Source organism: Diaphorina citri, unplaced genomic scaffold (genome assembly GCF_000475195.1).
Source record: "Diaphorina citri unplaced genomic scaffold, Diaci psyllid genome assembly version 1.1 scaffold223, whole genome shotgun sequence".
Lineage (NCBI taxonomy): Eukaryota > Metazoa > Arthropoda > Insecta > Hemiptera > Psyllidae > Diaphorina > Diaphorina citri.
Genome location: NW_007377660.1, coordinates 134,680 through 157,679, shown reverse-complemented (window position 1 = coordinate 157,679; position 23,000 = coordinate 134,680). Strand labels below are relative to the sequence as shown.

At 36.2% G+C, this 23,000-nt stretch overlaps 1 protein-coding gene across 1 annotated transcript in view; it reads right to left on the bottom strand.

Moving 5' to 3' along the window:
* LOC103506221 overlaps positions 1–22,362 on the bottom strand; it is a 46,185-nt gene extending 23,823 nt beyond the window's left edge. The window contains exon 1 of the mRNA XM_026821340.1: positions 21,629–22,362. Within this exon, the coding sequence (XP_026677141.1) occupies positions 21,629–22,153 (525 nt within the window). The 5' untranslated portion in view covers positions 22,154–22,362. The remainder of the gene's footprint in view (positions 1–21,628) is intronic.
* Between the last annotated feature and the right edge of the window lie 638 nt (positions 22,363–23,000).

The window sequence follows — 23,000 nt, the reverse complement described above, 5'->3', positions numbered from 1 at the left end:
CAATTGGAAAAAAAGGACAAAAGCGCCAGGATACGAACAATTAAGTTTTCAAGATATTTACTGCGGTAAAAGTTTACACTTTGCACTTCTTTACTTAGATATCAGTTTCTTAGGGTACCGGGACAGGAGATATTTTATGATACCACTTGAAACTCCTGACGTAGCAAATATCTTGAGTAAGAACTTTACATTAAGGGTGGTAAACTTCTTTGGACATTGCATAAATATCGCAGGTAAATAATGTCAGCAGAAAACTAGTTTTACAAAATTACATGAAGAAGAAGTAGTAGAAGAAGAACCATTTGCATTTTATTTAAAAAATAAAACCAAGAGCACCGAAAAAGTTCTTCCTTTCCTTCTTTTTTTCTTCACCTGTATTTACTATTCAAGCATGGAAACCTGGGACCAATGCAACTTTTCTCTCATGCTCAGCTGCATTCGAAACAAATTTATCTGTAAATTGCAACCCAAGAAAATACACCCGGAGGTAAACCGTATTACCGAATTTATTATGTTGTACAACAAAACTAATCTCAAAATCCCCAACAGTTGAAAATACTCTGTGGATTCGGTCTGTTGATTTCCAAGTGTTGAAACCATTCTTCACAGTTTAGCCGAGTTTACAGTAAAGTTCACAAGATTTGTGTCCGAGTAAAAAAGAGTTAACCTTTTGTAAGTTTTGTACCTATCTGAACAGCATTATTATATGTACAATTGTACATGGAAAGAACGAACTGGATTGTAGATTCTAGTTTGAACACGACGATTTTTGTATTTGATCTGTCTGTAATTGTTTGTTTCCTTCGAACGGTTTATCTGATTTTTATGAAATCTCGGTCACGAGACAAAGCGACGAGTGTTTCCTTGATTTGTGAATCTCAAGTCAGAATTGCGGAAGGGCAATAAACCCAAACCTCCTAAGTGAAATCTAACTAGGAAACAGTGAAGCTTGTTGAAAAATTAACCACACGAAAGTCATAATTTTATTGAAACAGCTCATTTTCATGTTCGTCACTATGTTCACCTGCCACTTTTATGTCAACAACAGAGCTCTCTCATATTTGCTTTGAGTCCTTGTAATAAAACTTGAAACAGTACTAGGACGGGACGGTACTAGGGACGGAATGTTGGGATGGGGGTACTTGAAAACTAAAATGATTGTACACAACTAAAATAGGGTAGGGGCACCTGAGGGTGACAGTGTCAAGTCAGTTGACGGGAGACGAGTTGACGAGTTGATTCAAGGCTTCAAGGGCATTTTTTTTTTTTTTTCAATGTTCTAGAGCTAGAGAACATTTTTTCCACAAAGAGAGAGAGAGAGAGAGAGAGAGAGAGAGAGAGAGAGAGAGAGAGAGAGAGAGATATTTCTTACGTATTCTTGAGAGTTCATTGCAACGGTCAATACATTATTTAGACTTACTTTAAAGTCTACATAAAGAGAGAGATAACATAACCTACTTGGGACTTTTTTGCCAAGATGGGGAGGGATCTGCAAACGTGCCACAAACTTGCCATTTTTTAGTAAATAAATCTGAAAGTTTTACAACAAAAAAAAAAAAAATGGCAAAGTAAATCAAATTGACCTCAATTTGACCACAAGTTTTGACTCGGGAAAAAATTCAAGCAAACAATGTCATCCGTATAAGGAAAGTGTCAGCCAATTGAAAAAGTCACTCCGATTCCAAAGATTTTCAATTCCGTCCGGGAAGAAAGCTCAAGTTTGTTGTTCGACATGTTTCTTTCTAATATACAGGGTGGCTTTGGAATTTATTCATTTAGAATGAGAGTAGGCTTCAGAATGATACGATGTTGGATTTTGTCTCCATGAGTATTGAACGGTTTTGATGGAACTTGGAAAAAACGTGCAGTGTAACACAAAAGTATTTTGACTTTTGTGACAAAAGTCAAATTTCGTGATTAAATTTTGGGCCAGCATCCGCAGGTCTTCGGAGGACTGTATTAGGAAAAATGTTTGGCGATAATAAATCCGTGCAAATTTCCGCCCTGGCCGGGATTCCAACCCAGCACCTCCAAATTAGGAGTCAGTGCTCTTGACCTAGTAATAATAAAAGTACCTATACGTAAATAGTTTCGTTGTTTTTGGCACCATCCGGTAGATACAAGATAAATAAACTTGAAGGATTTGGATTTATTCCAAGCGATATTATTTTCATTGTCTAGCTGTCTGGAACTAGAAAGAAAATATGAAGAAAAATTGGCAGAAGGAACTTTGAAATGAAGTGGGAGAGTTGTGCAAATTCTAAATAGAACCCAAGAGTAACTTTTTTTTTTTTTTTTTTTTTTTTTTTTAAAAAACCCCTTAAAAAAGTAAATAAAAACCCAAAAGTAAATTTTTTTTTTTTTTTTTTTTTTTTTTTTAGCAAAAGCCTTAACAAAGTTAATTCATAGATTACAGTTGAATAGTCTCTTCAAAAAGTTAAACAATAATAAAATAATAGTAGGAATAGAATGTTATTTATTTATTATTTTTTAGTTAATTTACAATATTCTTCATAATCTTTCCTCCCTGAAAGTGTGACGACAGTAAATAATTACTTAGATTACCTAAAAGCTATCGCTTTTAAAACATGCAAATAAGCAGAAGTCTCAAATCATCAAATCAAATATAATTACTTAGATTACCTAAAAGCTATCGCTTTTAAAACATGCAAATAAGCAGAAGTCTCAAATCATCAAATCAAATAAAAAAAAAAAACACAGAATAAGAAATTTGAATAATTTAGCATAAAAATGTCTCCAATCTCTCTCAAAAGGAACTATTACTTTGAAATTATTCTTTTGAAACTGCCCCAGTGAAGTAGACTACTTATTTCTGAAGAGGAGAGTGCTCGTAGATTTCTTCTTTATTTCCTGCTTTTTCTCTTCTTGCTCCTCAAAATAGAAAATAGCTGAAAGTTTACAACAAGAATTAATAGAGAAAAACTGAACAAATAAATAAGACGGTTTTTAGTCAGAGAAAGAGGGGGACATATTTTCAAGGTAAAAGATTGACTTTCGTTACAAAAGTTATAAATGTCAGAACAAGGAAGTCGTTTCTTTTAAAAACAAATGAGCAGGTACCTATACCTACATAATTATGTAGGTTTTCAATTTTCTTTTGTTCATGTTTTATTTTAAAATCTTAATAATAAATTTATTATTTATTAACTTTAGTCACCTATTATTTATCAGGTTACAGACTAGGTAGGTACTTATGCACATAATATTAAAACAAAAGCATTAGAAAACCAATTTATTTTTAATAACTTTCTATTCTTGCATCCTTATTTTTCAACGGACCACTGAAATTAAGCAACGTTTTGGGTGATTGGTGCCTGGACAGGTGACCGTCTGTTCCGGGAGATCACATCCAGCAGGTGCTCCCTTTCAACCATCAATCAGATTTGGATGGAGGGACCACTTAAAAAGTATCTAAATAATAAATGTGTACCTTATCACACCTTTTCAAATTCAAATACTTTATCTAGCCACTTTTCCTCATCTGTCACTTTTGAATTTACCCTAGGCAACTCATACCGTCCGGACCCTACTTTTATCCTAATTGTAGTATCCTTTACCTTTACGGTAGATTTTACCTACCTGTTTTTATCATTGCCTAGGGATAAAGGTTATAAAATTCCATTAGAAAAGTTCTCCTAGAACTTGAAGAAAAGAAAGTGCTCGTTTCGAATAGGGTCCAAAATATACACAATAACGCGGGTTCTACAAACCTGCCACCCCTATTAGTAAGTCAATTACTTCGAGAACGGTCCCAAAAACATAAAAGGAACCCCCTTTCCCACTTCCCCAACAGTCTATTTACCTTTATTCCAGCGAAAGATACGAAAGGAGCAGTATTTGGATAATTTGGAGATTAGAGAAATTTCTCTATTCATTGTTTACAGTAGGGCTTAATTCGAAACACGCAATGAAAAGGAAAATCCGTGTTTGGACGTGAACAATGCCTTTGATACGATAGGCAATTTTCTTTCTTCTTTGTTACTAAGGATTTTCACCTGCAATTTTCTTAATTTAGGTTCAGATTCAGACTGTTCAAATACCGAATTACCTTGCTGTAGTTAACCGGAGTGAAAAAAATATTAAACTAAAAGGAATTATTAGAAATAAAAAAGATTTTAAATAATAATAAAGCGCTGAAACAGAAAACCAAGTAATGGATGAAGGAAGAGAAGATGTTGATGAAGAGAACAAGAGAGGAAAGTATAAGAAACAAGAGGAGATGAAGAAATAAAATGAATACTTGACAAAGATATTAAGTAGAAAGATAAGTCTTGTTACAAAAATGAACACTTGGAATCAGTGGCGTGTGGTCTAAATCGATATAAAATAAATTATGTTTTTAAATTCTACAGATCGAAAAATGTTTGATATTAATTGGTTCAATTCTATTACTTTTATGACTCATTAAATTATGTATTTCTAAACTCACACTCTTCTTGCTATAATACCTATATTCTCTTATGTCATCCGTCTTGAATTTTTTACCCTTACTTTTCTTTTACTCCCATTTTTTTATGGATATTAAACCATCAATTTTTACTTTTCACATATATACATAGTTAATTTATTTTTTGTGTTCCCTCCGTAGACTTTAATAACTAGATTTACTAGATCAATAATCTCAACCTGTAGTGTGAATACTCAATCTTTTGATCGGACCGTTACCGGACCGTGACTGGACCTTGACTGGCACTATAGTGTGAATCAGGCTTTATACTTTTCTTTTACTCCCATTTGTTTATGGATATTAAACCATCAATTTTTACTTTTCACATATATACATAGTTAATTTATTTTTTACTGTGTTCCCTCCGTAGACTTTAATAACTAGATTTACTAGATCAATAATCTCAACCTGTAGCACTCTGCTCAAAACTCCGAAAGCAAACCCATCACCGACTTCACACCACTGGACAAGAAGTTTATCTCTGTAACAAGCACTCGTAACATTTCTCCTCTAACATACATTTTTTCTCGCTTCGTCCCTCGGGAATAAACTATCTTCTCAACTCCCACTCATAACGACAGCAGTTAGAAGTTAGATGTAATGTTCAACAATGAAAACTAATGTTTAAACACCCAAATGTCACTTGCAAATATCCCCCTTATACCACTCTAATCATTTTATTATTAAACATGAATATCGAATTTTAATACGCAGTCCTCGTATTCCATCAATGCCTGTGGCCTGACCTATTGCTACCTAGCCAAAATGATAGTAAAATGATAACAAAACGTAGGTATAATAGCAAACTGATAAAATAATAACTATCATTTCAGTGAACAGGGGAACTCACTCAGAGAAAAATCGGCCCTATCCTCGTCCAAACCCAAGAGAAAATGAACAAACCATAGTAGTTAATGAATAGAAGCGTCCTGAACACAGCTTTGGTCATAGTACCGACCCTAGCAGAAAACAAGAAATTGAGCTGAGTATATTGTCTGCTATGGTCGATGGTCTCAACGAGGGTCTACGTTGTGGCCGCGCACTTACAGATACACAGGCAAATATATAATTATTAATTATCCCATTGGGTTCAACAATTTGAAACGTTTTGTTGGAATGATACCACATTTATACCGTGCCTAGGTGTGTACAGGTTGTGAGTATAAGTTCGAAAAAAAGAGGCAAAAGAACGAAAATAAGCCCACACGCAACACCATGAACTCAACAACACCTGTCAAAAATGTTGATCCTCGGATAAGAGAAGGTGTGGAAGTTTTTTGACAGGTGAGAAGAGGAGGAAAATGATGAAGGGGCGTGTGTCAATAGTGACTCCTAACACAAAGCTAACTTTGGCCCAATAGCTAAATTTAGGCGCCTTGTATGTGGATGAAAGGGAATTTTCCCCCTTTTTGAGGGGCACTCTCAAGTATTGTATTCGTTCTCACTTACATATAGGTACATAGCTATATGTAGCTTTATATAGCTTTATATTGTTGGAGTGATAAGTATCTCTTTTCAATGTTTGACGTTTCAAGGAAACATTGTAAGAATGGCCAAAGTAGACAAGCTTATTGAGGATAATTCAATCGGTACTAACAAAAACACTGTTTGTTTTTTTTTGTAATAGATCGATCCAAATAAGGGTGGTGAGAAAAGAAGACAATTTGTTCTCCCGTTTCACCCAGTATGTCTCACGTGTCTTTTGATACAGGTAGCCTATATCCCGAGGGATGTGAAAGTCTGTATAATACACTTGAAAATTTCCCTCTGTTCCATATTTTCCCAATAACGCGGGTTCTACAAACCTGCCACCCCTATTAGTAAGTCAATTACTTCGAGAACGGTCCCAAAAACATAAAAGGAACCCCCTTTTCCACTTCCCCAACAGTCTATTTACCTTTATTCCAGCGAAAGATACGAAAGGAGCAGTATTTGGATAATTTGGAGATTAAAGAAATTTCTCTATTCATTGTTTACATTAGGGACTGCTTAAATCGAAACACGCAATGAAAAGGAAAATCCGTGTTTGGACGTGAACAATGCCTTTGATACGATAGGGAATTTTCTTTCTTCTTTGTTACTAAGGATTTTCAGCTGCAATTTTCTTAATTTAGGTTCAGATTCAGCCCGTTCAGATACCGAATTACCTTGCTGTAGTTTTTTATTTATTTTTAATATCATTTTTTATCCAAGTAAAATGAACCCCGTCATCAGACTTAAGGAGGTAAGCCTCTTTCTAATCCATACCAGTGTGTTTGTTTGCATTCTAGTCGGTGTGACAAACACAATGAAACCTACGTGTTCAACAAATTCATTTATTTTAGTAATGTTTACCCAGGTACTTGTGTTTCTATTTTAAGAGCCTCTGTTCTTTTTCTGTTCCAAATTTGTTTGCTGTTCCATTTATACCAGCCTATTCCCCAAGGCTTCTTACCTATTAAAAAACCCCCATAGACCCATGTTTAGGCAAAAAAAGTGTATAGGTACCTAAATTACCGATCTTTGTATAAAATACGTACACAGATCAGTAGGAACAGTTTTCAAACTTCTTTCTTAAGAAAAGAAAAAGCTCATAATAACTTTTCTAAACGAAGTAATTAAACTGATTAGAAGCTAAAACTGCAGATTAAAAACGAAAAAACTCTATCAGCGTAAATCAGGCCGAGATTGTTTTGCCTTCCATCTTTTGTTTTTAATTATTTTTGTTCTTGTCGTGCGGCAACACCGTAAAAGCATGGCAATCTGACAACGTCGCAGTCATCGCCGCTTTTCTTTCTGGAATAAATTACCTAGTTATGACGAAATAATAGTTTTTTTTACGTTTTCATGCCCTCTGCCTATCTATGTCGACTGTATTATGGGGGGGAAACACGTGTATACAATTTTTATTTTGTGGAAACTCGTCTCTCGCTCTAATCATTTTATTATTAAACATGAATATCGAATTTCAATACGTATTCCTCGTATTCCATTAATGCCTGTGGCCTGACCTATTGCTACCTAGCCAAAATGATAGTAAAATGATAACAAGACGTAGGTATAATAGCAAACTGATAAAATAATAACTATCATTTCAGTGAACAGTGGAACTCACTCAGAGAAAAATCGGCCCTATCCTCGTCCCAACCCAAGAGAAAATGAACAAACCATAGTAATGAATAAAAGCGTCCTGAACAGAGCTTTGGTCATAGTACCAACCCTAGCAGAAAACAAGAAATTGAGCTGAGTATATTGTCTGCTATGGTCGATGGTCTCAACGAGGGTCTACGTTGTGGCCGCGCACTTACAGATACACAGGCAAATATATAATTATTAATTATCCCATTGGGTTCAACAATTTGAAACGTTTTGTTGGAATGATACCACATTTATACCGTGCCTAGGTGTGTACAGGTTGTGAGTATAAGTTCGAAAAAAAGAGGCAAAAGAACGAAAATAAGCCCACACGCAACACCATGAACTCAACAACACCTGTCAAAAATGTTGATCCTCGGATAAGAGAAGGTGTGGAAGTTTTTTGACAGGTGAGAAGAGGAGGAAAATGATGAAGGGGCGTGTGTAAATAGTGACTCCAAACACAAAGCTAACTTTGGCCCAATAGCTAAATTTAGGCGCCCTGTATGTGGATGAAAGGGAATTTTCCCCCTTTTTGAGGGGCACTCTAATGTATTGTGTTCGTTCTCGCTGACATAATTATATGTAGGTAGCTTTATATTGTTGGAGTGATAAGTATCTCTTTTCAATGTTTGTCGTTTCAAGGAAACATTGTAAGAATGGACAAAGTAGACAAGCTTATTGAGGATAATTCAATCGCTACTAACAAAAACACTGTTTTTTTTTTCAGATCGATCCAAATAAGGGTGGTGAGAAAAGAAGACAATTTGTTATCCCGTTTCACCCAGTATGTCTCACGTGTCTTTTGATACAGGTAGCCTACATCCCGAGGGATCTGAAAGTCTGTACAATACACTTGAAAATTTCCCTCTGTTCCATATTTTCCTCCATTTCATATTTCGAATGCATTTTCACGCATCATTTGCATGCAGGTCTTTGTTTCACTTTCGAGATCACATTTTCCATTCAGATGCATTTTTTGCCATTATTTTTCCCGCTTTTCCCCCACTATTTTCCAGCTTATTTCTTATATTATGAGTATGTGATTCAAAAACTACACAAGGCAAAGCTGTAGGCCTTTAGGCAAGCCTATTTTCATCAATATTACCCTTAATCTGCTGCTAGGTCCGTTCCACAGTCCACACTTATTCCCCATGGGTTCATCTTCATTTTCAATCAGCTAGAATTTCTGTGCTATATCTACCTACTCCTTTTCCTCCTCTGTAACTTTCTCCTCCTTCTCCTTCTCTTCCTCCTCCTTATCATTCTTTCTCTCCTTCTTCTTCTGCTTCTTCTTCTTCTCCTCTTCCTACTCCTTCTCTAATGCTCTCCTATTCGTCTTTCACTTCTCTTCTCCTTTTCCTTTCATTCTCTCCTCTCCGTCCCTCAATTCCTCTCGCTTTTTCCTTGCGAAGAGCTTATTGTAGCACATCACTTCTCTTCTCCTTTTCCTTTCATTCTCTCCTCTCCGTCCCTCAATTCCTCTCGCTTTTTCCTTGCGAAGAGCTTATTGTAGCACGTTCAAGTCACCACTCGCGATAATATCTGATGATAGCAATGTGAGAACCTGGGGAGGTTGTAAGCAACGTATTTTATACTGCTCGAATAAGACTAAAAAGCCCCTTAATTCCAGCCCAGCAATTCTTCCACCAAATGTGAGGTTGTCTCACGGACACAGCAATTCATAGGCTTGGTGTTTTTGTGGACATAATTATGTAGATACCTACCTCTATCTACTCATTTTATGGGGGGAAAATATTCTTTTTATATGAGACTCTATTCGTGAAGAATAAAAAGCGAATATTTTTTTCTTAATACAGTTGTAAAATGAAACTATGAAAATTTAATTAAAAAAGCGAGATAGAAATGATAAAAATAATATTAATAAAAAATGAAGGCAACAAAAAGGAAAAAAATCTAGTATTTGAATTGAGATGAGACTTGAATGTAGACAAGGATTACTCGGCATAAATTTTTTATAGTGTATAGTAAGTGACAATCCAGTCCTAGTCTACTAAACCTATTGCTGAAAATCAGTTCCAGAAAGAAAAAAAAAAAATCATGTTAATGTCTTAGAATTATTCACAAAGGATGGCACGAGCACGAGTTTTATAAATTCCTCCAACTACCTACTTCAAATGGAAAATCAAAAACTTTAAAGCTGTACTTAACACAGAAAATGATTACACAACATACGAGACAAACTTTTCTGCTAAAGACGAACAACATAGAAATAACACAAAAAAACTAAAAATAGCACAGAAATCGCAAAAGAGCAATTTCGAAACTTTAAAGAACGACCCGAGATTCCTTTTAATGTTCATTTTATGTTTCCTTCATGTTGCATGAAAATCACGAGGGATATTATTAGGAAATAAAAACTTGCAATATAAATTTGTTTGGCTCAAAAATAATCATAAAAAATCTGCACTATAGGAGAAATAGATGAAGATATATTGGAAGAACATGGAGCAAGAAGCATGATAATCATGATGATAAAATAGAAAGAATCATTGGATAGAATAAGAAAGGACACGATGAGATTAAAACCGGAGTGGAAGATATATTGGAAGAACATGGAGCAAGAAGCATGATAATCATGATGATAAAATAGAAAGAATCATTGGATAGAATAAGAAAGGACATGATGAGATTAAAACCGGAGTGAGTGTGTAACATACAAGTCGAGCTCACTCAAAGGTTGCTTCTTCAATAATTCGTAAGTCGATGGTAACTGATGCATTGAACATCCTATTGTCGTCTGGCTTCCTTTTATTCGACATAATTATTTTCATGTGTAATACCTAACTGTAGGTACCTATGTATATCTCAAGTACTTCTATAGTGAAACCAAGTGCCTTGTTCCACCATATCTAGTATGGACCAGTTAAAATCACTTGTATAGAGCAGCCATCTTGTAAACAAAAGTACGCTATACCTACTTTATATAAAATATTATTATAACTTTAAACTTGTAACTTAATTTATTTTGTTTCTCAGAACAATTCCATCTCGTGCTCAATAAACTTAGAGCTGAATCCTCCTCGTCTAAACTTTTGAATAATACATGTACCTATTATACAATATTGGAACAGGGAACAATGTTGGAACAGGGTCCAGAGCACATGTACTCATCTGTAGTGCAACTCTGACCTAAAAATTTCAGAGTTTCCTCTTGTAACTTTGTAGGTCACTTGAAACATTTTGCTCGTGAAATTATTTGAAATGACAAAACTACAAAGGGTGCGGGTAGTCAACAAAATAACAATGGGATATAAAGCATACCTCAGGAACACAGACCATGTGTAACATGAAAGTGTTTTTGGACACAAATATTGGTTTGGAGATCAATAAAATTGGCAAAGGTAATTTTTTTCCAAAGCTAATTAGGTAATTAGGCTTCAAACTTCAAAGAAATATTTACATACTCTCAAAGTATCCAAAATTTTAGGCTCAGTCTACAGTTTGATCTTTTATTTACGGTCTATACACACCTATGAATTGTTTACCAAGTCAACAGACTTTGACATTCACGTAAAACGCCTCTTATGAGTCCTTTATCTTTTCCTGTTGAAACGCTGTGAAAACATCATGTACCTACATCACGTCAGGAATTTATTCAAAACCTAATGTTGTTATAACCTTTTGTTGAAGAGATGTGAAATAAAAGTTTTGGCAAAACTTTTTGATGAAATTCTATTATAATCATGTAGGAGGAAGTTAGTCTAACAGGTAGAGCCGTAGATGCTTTTTAGTCGGCTACTTTGAATAGAGTTGTCAACTCGGAAATGCCATTGTTGTCGAATTCACAAGTCACAAGTTAGAAGAAATACTTTCTCATGACATTGTACAATGTACATGTACGAGTAAGAGTGCCCTAATATTAGAAAGATGTAATTTAAAATGTAATAAGTCACAATAGTGGTTAGATTTTGTGAGAATGGTTACAAGTTACAAATGTTAAAATACATAACAATATTTTTATGCGTACGCATTCTTCTTTTTCATCCTCTTCTCCTTCCTCTCTTTTCTCCACATAACCCTTCTCTCCTCCTGTTCTCCTACTCCTCTTCCCACACTGTCCGCTTCTCCTCCCTTTCTCCCATGCAACCCTTCTCTCCTCATGTTCTCCCACTCCTTTTCCCCTCTTCTGATTTCTTTTTCCGAGCAACTCTTCTCTCCTCCTGCCCCTTCTCTTATCCACGTCCTGTCAGCCTTCGTTTTCTCTAAATAACCCTTCTCTGCTTCTATCCGTCCCCCAATCCTATTCTCCTTTCTCCATACAACTCTCTTACTCCTCCTCTTCCCCTCTTCTCCTTTCTTTCTCCTATGCAACACCTCTCTACTGCTCTTCTTCCCCTCTTCTCCTTTTTTTCTCCCATACAACCCTTCTCGCCTACTGTTCTCCTACTCACTTCCCCTCTCCTCCTTTCTTTCTCAAATGCAACTCTTCTCGCCTCCTATTTTCCTACTCACTTCCCCTCTCCTCCTTTCTTTCTCAAATGCAACTCTTCTCCCCTCCTATTTTCCTACTCACTTCCCCTCTCCTCCTTTCTTTCTCAAATGCAACTCTTCTCCACCTATTTTCCTACTCACTTCCCCTCTCCTCCTTTCTTTCTCAAATGCAACTCTTCTCGCCTCCTGTTCTCCTACTCCTTCTCTTCATTACCTTCTCGTCGTGTTCGAAACCTATTTATAATGTCGGACCAATATAAAGAGTTCGCTTTGGACATTTTCCAAGACTCCGAACGGAGGAGAGAGCGTGGTTTTCATTAAGTTGGTGCTTGCGTTGTTTTCTAATCAAAAGCTTTTCTCGTGTTGAGGAGAGAAATTCCTGCTCAAATGGAAAGTAGACAGTAAAATTACAGAAAAATGCATCTGACGGTTGAATGTAGGAATTGGAAGGTTGAGTTTCATATCCAAGAGATAAACGTAGCTAGCGGCGATAGCACCTCGAATACCCGTACACAGTCCCCATCGAAAACTGAAGTTAAGCAAAGTTGCTCCTGATTGACAACCGGATGGGTTATTATCTAGGGCTAGAATCACGTGCTTTTCCGGGTTCCACTCAGGCTGGGTGAAGCTAATGTGAGAAGGCGGATAATCGTCGAATGGAGAGTAAAATCCCCTTCACTGAAAAATTCAACATTTACAAAGCGACGTTAAACCCCTTATTAAATAATAGTACAACAGTCAACTGACAGTAGAATGCAGGAATTGGAATGCTTGTTTCTAGTCCAAACGCAAAACAAGGGACCTCCTCAATGATGTTTTGCAGGAAGGGCTTTAGACAAATTTGCTAGCGACGACAAGGTTAGTTTTGGTCGTGGTTACATTGCTCGAAAAAAAGCTGAATAAAATTTGCAGTTTTAGGTAAGTAAAATAAATGAGCTCCACAAAGCTAAGAAGATTAACAATGTCTTTTTTTCCCCTGTGTAGGTGATTGAAAAAAAAAAAAAAAAAGATAAAAAAAAGATAAAAATTAATCTCAATAATAATTCAGATAAGGTAATTTTATTATTTCTCTTCCAACCGACCAGATGAAATTTTTTCAACATAAATCATCGATATTAATTTGAACAAAGAAGGTCCGAAAAATGAATATCTATTCTCGATTTGTGGGCATCATTTGCCTTCTTATATTTCCTTCCATTCCCTTTGTGGCCATAATATACCTTCTTAAATTAAGTACCTAGCATTTGTTCTTTCCTTTACTCTGCCTTTGCCTAATCCTACCTACTTAGGGTCAGCGGAAAAAAAATTTTAAAGTTAAAAAACGCGTCCCGAATTTTTTCTGGGACAAAAACGGAAATTCGGGACAAAACGCCCCAAAATGAAAACCTGAACGGGACGCCGGGACACCCCCTGAAATTCGGGACTGTCCCGGCCAATTCGGGACGTTTGGCAAGCCTACCTATCAGTAGTTTTTTTTTTTTTTTTTAGAAATAAGGCTCAAGAGTCAGGACCACAGGTAGGTATCAGTAGTCAATAATCGCCCTATAAAGGGTTCGTTGGTATATTTAAATGAATAGCTATAAAAGTGACTCCATATAATACCTACCTCCAGACATGTATTGTGTAGCCCCATTACTATACCACCGAGACAGATGTACCAGACATAGGGCAATATACAGTTCCATCCTCCATCAAGAGTTGAAATCAAATTTCGTATCACAGTTTTCCCTTGTTTTCATTATAATGTGTTTCGAATTCATGTGTATTTCCTATCATGTGATCATGTCCGAACCATTCGCGTCACGAATCGACATTTTGGATATTTGGCAAGCCTACTGATAGGTAGCCACATTTCAGAAATAACTTCTGACTTTGCAAATCCCACAAGCATTTTACTAGTTGAGAATATTTTTGCAAATTGCAAAGTTGGTCCGGTTGCTTTCAGGAACAGGCTACAGCACTGGACTAATGAAAGTAATCAACATTATTACTGCTGGTTCCATACACATGCACAGTGCCCATTAACCCTTAGCCGCAACCCTAGTGCATTTGGCACCGATTCAGAACTTTCCCTCCTGAAACTTCTCTTTCATTTTCTCCCACATTTCATATAAATAATGTGCCCCACATAGTTTCACAAACGGGAGGAAATTGGTCATTATTTTCCCCCACCACCAGCTTTCGTTTGTTCTTTTTCAATAATTTACAGATCTCTGCTATGAGATTTTGAAAACTTCCAATAATGGTACACTTGTTTTCACAATTGAAAACGTCCAATGGAACAAACTATGAAATGATTCGACCCAGAAATGTCACCTGCACACAAACATGAATAGTGCAACTTAAGTACCTACTCATAAACAAGCAATTGGAGAAAGTTTTGCTTGTAAAAGCTACTTTTAAAGATAAATAATAACTTTATGAAAGTTAACACTTTGAACAACTAGGGGCAATTGTGATTATGTCGAAACTTCTTTGTTACCTAATTAGTTTCTCTATCTTAGAATTTATAAGTGAAAATAACAAGTTCGAAGAAACATTGGTAAAATTGATGTTACTATTATTGGAAATACAAACATCTCAAGGATTTCGATACAGTATTTGAACGTTTGTAGGAATATAACAACAATTCCTTCGTTGAAGATAAATTTATTATTTGAATAAATTTATCTTTTCCATAGCCTAGGACACGACACGTTTTTTGGATTTAAAAGAAAATCCATCATTCAGGATTTGGGAAGGCGCATTTTGCCATCCTGAATTAATGAAGGAAAAGAAGAAAAATCCTTACTTAGAGAAGATAATCTGGTGAAAAATACAAATTTTGGAGCTCCAGGAAAAGAAGAATGCGTACGCATCAAAATATTGTTATTCGAATGTATGTTATCATTTTGTAACTTGTAACCATTCTCAAAAAACCTACCCACTATTGTGACTTATTACATTTTAAATTACATCTTTCTAATATTAGGGCACTTTCGTACATATACATTGTACAATGTCATGAGAAAGTATTTCTTCTAACTTGTGACTTGTGAATTCGACAACAATGGCATTTCCGAGTTGACAACTCAATTCAAAGTAGCCGACTAAAAAGCATCTACGGATCTACCTGTTAGACTAACTTCCTCCTACATGTTTATAATAGAATTTCATCAAAAAGTTTCGTCAAAACTTTTATTTCACATCTCTTCAACAAAAGGTTGTAACAGCATTAGGTTTTGAATAAATTCCTGACGTGATGTAGGTACATGATGTTTTCACAGCGTTTCAAAAGGAAAAGATAAAGGACTCATAAGAGGCGTTTTACGTGAATGTCAAAGTCTGTTGACTTGGTAAACAATTCATAGGTGTGTATAGACCGTAAATAAAAGATCAAACTGTAGACTGAGCCTAAAATTTTGGATACTTTGAGAGTATGTAAATATTTCTTTGAAGTTTGAAGCCTAATTACCTAATTAGCTTTGGAAAAAAATTACCTTTGCCAATTTTATTGATCTCCAAACCAATATTTGTGTCCAAAAACACTTTCATGTTACACATGGTCTGTGTTCCTGAGGTATGCTTTATATCCCATTGTTATTTTGTTGACTACCCGCACCCTTTGTAGTTTTGTCATTTCAAATAATTTCACGAGCAAAATGTTTCAAGTGACCTACAAAGTTACAAGAGGAAACTCTGAAATTTTTAGGTCAGAGTTGCACTACAGATGAGTACATGTGCTCTGGACCCTGTTCCAACATTGTTCCCTGTTCCAATATTGTATAATAGGTACATGTATTATTCAAAAGTTTAGACGAGGAGGATTCAGCTCTAAGTTTATTGAGCACGAGATGGAATTGTTCTGAGAAACAAAATAAATTAAGTTACAAGTTTAAAGTTATAATAATATTTTATATAAAGTAGGTATAGCGTACTTTTGTTTACAAGATGGCTGCTCTATACAAGTGATTTTAACTGGTCCATACTAGATATGGTGGAACAAGGCACTTGGTTTCACTATAGAAGTACTTGAGATATACATAGGTACCTACAGTTAGGTATTACACATGAAAATAATTATGTCGAATAAAAGGAAGCCAGACGACAATAGGATGTTCAATGCATCAGTTACCATCGACTTACGAATTATTGAAGAAGCAACCTTTGAGTGAGCTCGACTTGTATGTTACACACTGAGCCATGTAAGCAATGCTTTATTTAGACTGTCAGCTTAGAACAAGTTGTTCCATATTATGCTAACAGTTTAAAAATAGCCATGGTTTCGTGGCTCAAAAATAAACTATTTTCCCCTGCTTCTATTTAATTTATGATCTTTGTTTGTTTTTGCATAATAAAATAAAAAATAAAATAGGTATCTAGAATAACTCTCTCTTTCAAGTAGGTATTTTGTTTTCCCAACAACAAGTTAGAACTTTGTTGCTTTCGTTATTAAAACCAATATTTCTTGGTAAAGTAGAAAGAAGTCATCAATATTACCCTTAATCTGCTGCTAGGTCCGTTCCACAGTCCACACTTATTCCCCATGGGTTCATCTTCATTTTCAATCAGCTATAATTTCTGTGCTATGTCCACTCACTCCTTTTCCTCCTCTGTAACTTTCTTCTCCTTCTCATTCTCCTCCTCTTCCTTCTCATCCTCTCTCTCCTTCTTCTTCTTCTTCTTCTTCTTCTGCTTCTTCTTCTTCTTTTCCTTCTTCTTCTTCTTCTTCTTCTTCTCCTCCTCCTCTTTCTACTCCTTCTCTAATGCTCTCCTATTCGTCCTTCAATGAATATTTATTTGTAATTAATGTTGTACATTTTTACAAAGGTTGGCATTATAAGAATTTGTTCAAAGTGTTAACTTTCATAAAGTTATTATTTATCTTTAAAAGTAGCTTTTACAAGCAAAACTTTCTCCAATTGCTTGTTTATGGGTAGGTACTTAAGTTGCACTATTCATGTTGTGTGCAGGTGACATTTCTGGGTCGAATCATTTCATAGTTTGTTCCATTGGACGTTTTCAATTGTGAAACCAAGTGTACCATTATTGGACGTTTTCAAAATCTCATAGCAGAGCACAGCAAAACAAAACAAACAATAATTGTTATTGCTTTCCTGTTTTCATCTGCACTCGCAGAAAAGTGCAATATTATGCTGGCCCGCCCTGTCCTCTTCTCTTTTCCTTTTCCCATACAACCCCTCTATCCTTCTACCCTCCTGCTCCTTGTGTTCTCCCCTGTCCTTTTCTCCCTGCTTTCTTCATACCAATCTTCTCTCCTCCTGCTCTTATTCTCCCACGTCCTGTTAGCCTCGGTTTTCTCTAAATAACCCCTTCTATGATTCTATCCGCCTTCCATCCTCTTCTCCTTCCTCTCTTTTCTCCACATAACCCTTCTCTCCTCCTGTTCTCCTACTCCTCTTCCCACACTGTCCGCTTCTCCTCCCTTTCTCCCATGCAACCCTTCTCTCCTCATGTTCTCCCACTCCTTTTCCCCTCTTCTGATTTCTTTTTCCGAGCAACTCTTCTCTCCTCCTGCCCCTTCTCTTATCCACGTCCTGTCAGCCTTCGTTTTCTCTAAATAACCCTTCTCTGCTTCTATCCGTCCCCCAATCCTATTCTCCTTTCTCCATACAACTCTCTTACTCCTCCTCTTCCCCTCTTCTCCTTTCTTTCTCCTATGCAACACCTCTCTACTGCTCTTCTTCCCCTCTTCTCCTTTTTTTCTCCCATACAACCCTTCTCGCCTACTGTTCTCCTACTCACTTCCCCTCTCCTCCTTTCTTTCTCAAATGCAACTCTTCTCCCCTCCTATTTTCCTACTCACTTCCCCTCTCCTCCTTTCTTTCTCAAATGCAACTCTTCTCCCCTCCTATTTTCCTACTCACTTCCCCTCTCCTCCTTTCTTTCTCAAATGCAACTCTTCTCCCCTCCTATTTTCCTACTCACTTCCCCTCTCCTCCTTTCTTTCTCAAATGCAACTCTTCTCCCCTCCTATTTTCCTACTCACTTCCCCTCTCCTCCTTTCTTTCTCAAATGCAACTCTTCTCCCCTCCTATTTTCCTACTCACTTCCCCTCTCCTCCTTTCTTTCTCAAATGCAACTCTTCTCCCCTCCTATTTTCCTACTCACTTCCCCTCTCCTCCTTTCTTTCTCAAATGCAACTCTTCTCCCCTCCTATTTTCCTACTCACTTCCCCTCTCCTCCTTTCTTTCTCAAATGCAACTCTTCTCCCCTCCTATTTTCCTACTCACTTCCCCTCTCCTCCTTTCTTTCTCAAATGCAACTCTTCTCCCCTCCTATTTTCCTACTCACTTCCCCTCTCCTCCTTTCTTTCTCAAATGCAACTCTTCTCCCCTCCTATTTTCCTACTCACTTCCCCTCTCCTCCTTTCTTTCTCAAATGCAACTCTTCTCCCCTCCTATTTTCCTACTCACTTCCCCTCTCCTCCTTTCTTTCTCAAATGCAACTCTTCTCCACCTATTTTCCTACTCACTTCCCCTCTCCTCCTTTCTTTCTCAAATGCAACTCTTCTCCCCTCCTATTTTCCTACTCACTTCCCCTCTCCTCCTTTCTTTCTCAAATGCAACTCTTCTCCCCTCCTATTTTCCTACTCACTTCCCCTCTCCTCCTTTCTTTCTCAAATGCAACTCTTCTCCCCTCCTATTTTCCTACTCACTTCCCCTCTCCTCCTTTCTTTCTCAAATGCAACTCTTCTCCCCTCCTATTTTCCTACTCACTTCCCCTCTCCTCCTTTCTTTCTCAAATGCAACTCTTCTCGCCTCCTGTTCTCCTACTCCTTCTCTTCATTACCTTCTCGTCGTGTTCGAAACCTATTTATAATGTCGGACCAATATAAAGAGTTCGCTTTGGACATTTTCCAAGACTCCGAACGGAGGAGAGAGCGTGGTTTTCATTAAGTTGGTGCTTGCGTTGTTTTCTAATCAAAAGCTTTTCTCGTGTTGAGGAGAGAAATTCCTGCTCAAATGGAAAGTAGACAGTAAAATTACAGAAAAATGCATCTGACGGTTGAATGTAGGAATTGGAAGGTTGAGTTTCATATCCAAGAGATAAACGTAGCTAGCGGCGATAGCACCTCGAATACCCGTACACAGTCCCCATCGAAAACTGAAGTTAAGCAAAGTTGCTCCTGATTGACAACCGGATGGGTTATTATCTAGGGCTAGAATCACGTGCTTTTCCGGGTTCCACTCAGGCTGGGTGAAGCTAATGTGAGAAGGCGGATAATCGTCGAATGGAGAGTAAAATCCCCTTCACTGAAAAATTCAACATTTACAAAGCGACGTTAAACCCCTTATTAAATAATAGTACAACAGTCAACTGACAGTAGAATGCAGGAATTGGAATGCTTGTTTCTAGTCCAAACGCAAAACAAGGGACCTCCTCAATGATGTTTTGCAGGAAGGGCTTTAGACAAATTTGCTAGCGACGACAAGGTTAGTTTTGGTCGTGGTTACATTGCTCGAAAAAAAGCTGAATAAAATTTGCAGTTTTAGGTAAGTAAAATAAATGAGCTCCACAAAGCTAAGAAGATTAACAATGTCTTTTTTTCCCCTGTGTAGGTGATTGAAAAAAAAAAAAAAAAAGATAAAAAAAAGATAAAAATTAATCTCAATAATAATTCAGATAAGGTAATTTTATTATTTCTCTTCCAACCGACCAGATGAAATTTTTTCAACATAAATCATCGATATTAATTTGAACAAAGAAGGTCCGAAAAATGAATATCTATTCTCGATTTGTGGGCATCATTTGCCTTCTTATATTTCCTTCCATTCCCTTTGTGGCCATAATATACCTTCTTAAATTAAGTACCTAGCATTTGTTCTTTCCTTTACTCTGCCTTTGCCTAATCCTACCTACTTAGGGTCAGCGGAAAAAATGTACAGCTGGTCAATGTTCAATTTACCTACTATGAATATTGAAGTCCAAAGCTGTCCTGTCTGCAAATTCTGCACTGCATACCCTGAAGAGAAAACCATTAAGCCAAAGTGACGAAACAACTTTCATAAACTTTACCGAGGAAGTGTGATGATGATTTATACTCGCCGTCCCCTGTTACCGTTTCTGAAAGCAACTTTCCATGCGGACGAAAAATATTATCACCATCAGTGGAACTTTTTTTCACTCCGTCCTCATTGAATGGTACTTTAAAGTTGTGGACATTTTTATACAACTCTTTATATTTAGCATACTTTTATACAACTCTTTACTTGCTAACTTTCCTGTGCGCCGTTTACACCAGGCCTAATTAGTCAATTCTGTGCGACAATTTTTTACTTTCCTTATCCTATAGGAAGGAAAGTGATGTAATCGGGTTAAAATTTCGATGGTCAGTTTTTAGTGCCAAAACACGTTTTGAGGTCCCCAGAGCCTGAATCAAAGTTTCAGCTATTGGTCCGTGTGTGTGTCTGTCTGTAAACAAAATATCTCGAGAACGGTAAGAGCTAGAGACTTCAAATTTGGTATGTAGATGTCAAATGTGACAAGGATGCGACACGAAATGTTTGGTTGGGATAGGTGCTAGGTTGGGCGGTATATTGACCGCTTTTTGGCGGTTTTTGACCGTTTTTTGGCGGTTTTCAGCTATACCGACTAAACGGTTAGAGGTATTGTAAAAGTTTGCCTATAAGAACAAAAACACCCAAAAGGAGCATCATTCAATAGGATGAGGAAAGTCGTGTGATGTTCACACCAGATTTTTTTGTTATTGTGGCCATCCTCTGTGGCCGAATGAGGGGACTCAACCCGGAGGTGCTGGGTTCGAATACCAGCCTGACTGAGAAATTTTCTGACCAAACTTTTCAGTTCCATGAAGTAATAATAAATACTAATTAATGCTTTTCTGATAAATTTACCACATTTTTTTTTTTTCTCTCTTTTATTTTTTGTTTACAATCCGTCTCTTAGCCGTTAGGTCCATGAAACGTTATTTAATATTGTATCTAGGCTTGACGTAGATATATACCTACTATGTATATAGGTATGGTTTTATGGTACTTGGGTGCAACGGTTGGCGGCATTTTACCGCTTTTTGGCGGTTTTCGGTGTAATTTAACAATGTATCGGGAACGGTATGAGCTAGAGACTTAATGGTACTTGTTCAAATAAACATTTTTATTTGCAAAAGTAAAAACAAGTACGGAGGTAGGTTCGTATTTGAATAGTTACCTGCACGTGGCAACGGGAAGATGCATAACGTACAGACAGAAGAAAAAGTAATAATATTATTAATAACATGCCTAACTAACTGTAGATACCTACCTACATGAGGGAAAATTAAAAATAAATTGAATGGTACTTGTTCAAATAAACATTTTTATTTGCAAAAGTAAAAACAAGTACGGAGGTAGGTTCGTATTTGAATAGTTACCTGCACGTGACAACGGGAAGATGCATAACGTACAGACAGAAGAAAAAGTAATAATTATTAATAACATGCCTAACTAACTGTAGATACCTACATGAGGGAAAATTAAAAATAAATTGAGGGAAAATAACTATCGTTTTTGATGTGGAAGATTTTATGATGGAACATTTTTTTCCAGAAATAATAATTAAAACTTTTTGATATGAAAGAAAAATTCTTACCTGAGCATACCGATCCACAACATTCTCTCCTAAATTCAAGTCAGTGCCGGCAGTACAGTTTGCTCCTGTAAGATGTTGCGATTCTACAATTTTCAGAAACTTGGTGACTAGTGCCATGTTATCCTCGTTTGGGGCGTTGTCATCGCTCGTGAATACTTCACTTGATGCAGCACTGGTTTTATTCACTTCACTTCCCTTGTCAGAAGCGTTGATTGAATTGTTCAAATTGTCTACCGTACTGCTGACATGACTAATATGGGCCTGACTATTGGCAACAAGCGGCTCCATCTGTTGAGTTTTGTTTGCACTTTCACTTCTGATCACTCTCACTGGATGTTCATGTTCTTTGAGATATTTGTTGAACTCGTGCTCGTTTTGTTTCAGAAGTCTTGATTTGCTGTGACGAATATTGTTGCTGGTGACAAAGAGCTGATAGTTTTTGTTTTTGAAATATGTATGACTATCGCAAAAGGTGTCAAATAATAAAAGTGATAGTATTGATGTCATCAATAGAAATTTGTACATTGTCAAATTTATGTAAATAATTCTTTTTGGGTATTTATAACATGAGCGAAACAGTGTTGTCACTGCAGGAGGGATTAATTTAAATCATAATATGGAGATGAATTATTAGTTTTATTTTAATAAAATCTATGTATGAATTCTCTGACTTGTACCTTTTATTTCTGTATATTACACGAGTTTAATTTTATTAAAACTATTTGATAAATATAATTATATTAAATATTTAATTTTATTTATGATTACTAACAAATAATTATCACATTTATCAGTTTCCCATTACCTAAAAAAGAATTATTAAACGTAAAAAATAAATCTAAAAATCCTATTACATCTATTATAACCACAGAATAATTTTGTGGGTGAATAAAATTATAAGGGGGTGTGGAAATAATATTATGTATTTTTATTTTAGATGTTATATTATAGAAAACGTTGCGAAATACGGTACACGAATTTTATTGAAAAAAAAGTTTGCTTTTCAATTTCAAGTCAGCTTTTCAGCTAGCTAAGAGTATTATAATGAATGTCAATGATTTATATTCATACAGTTTGTGTATATTCAAGTCAGAAATAGAAAATCGTCTAGTCAGCATTGATATTTTGAATTTCATAATCGAATTGTGTTTCCATGTGACTTAATTTCTTCCTCATTGAATTCCGCTGATGTGAGTTTCCCCAAACTATGGATGCGTCTGCAGTTCATCTGGAATCAGCAGAAAATATTTTTCGATATTAAAACAAAATATTTAATTATTTTACTCACAGTTATTTCACAAGGAATTGTTTTTTTTTTTTTTTTTTTTTTTTTTGTATTGTATTTACCCTTTCAATATTATACTTGATGCAA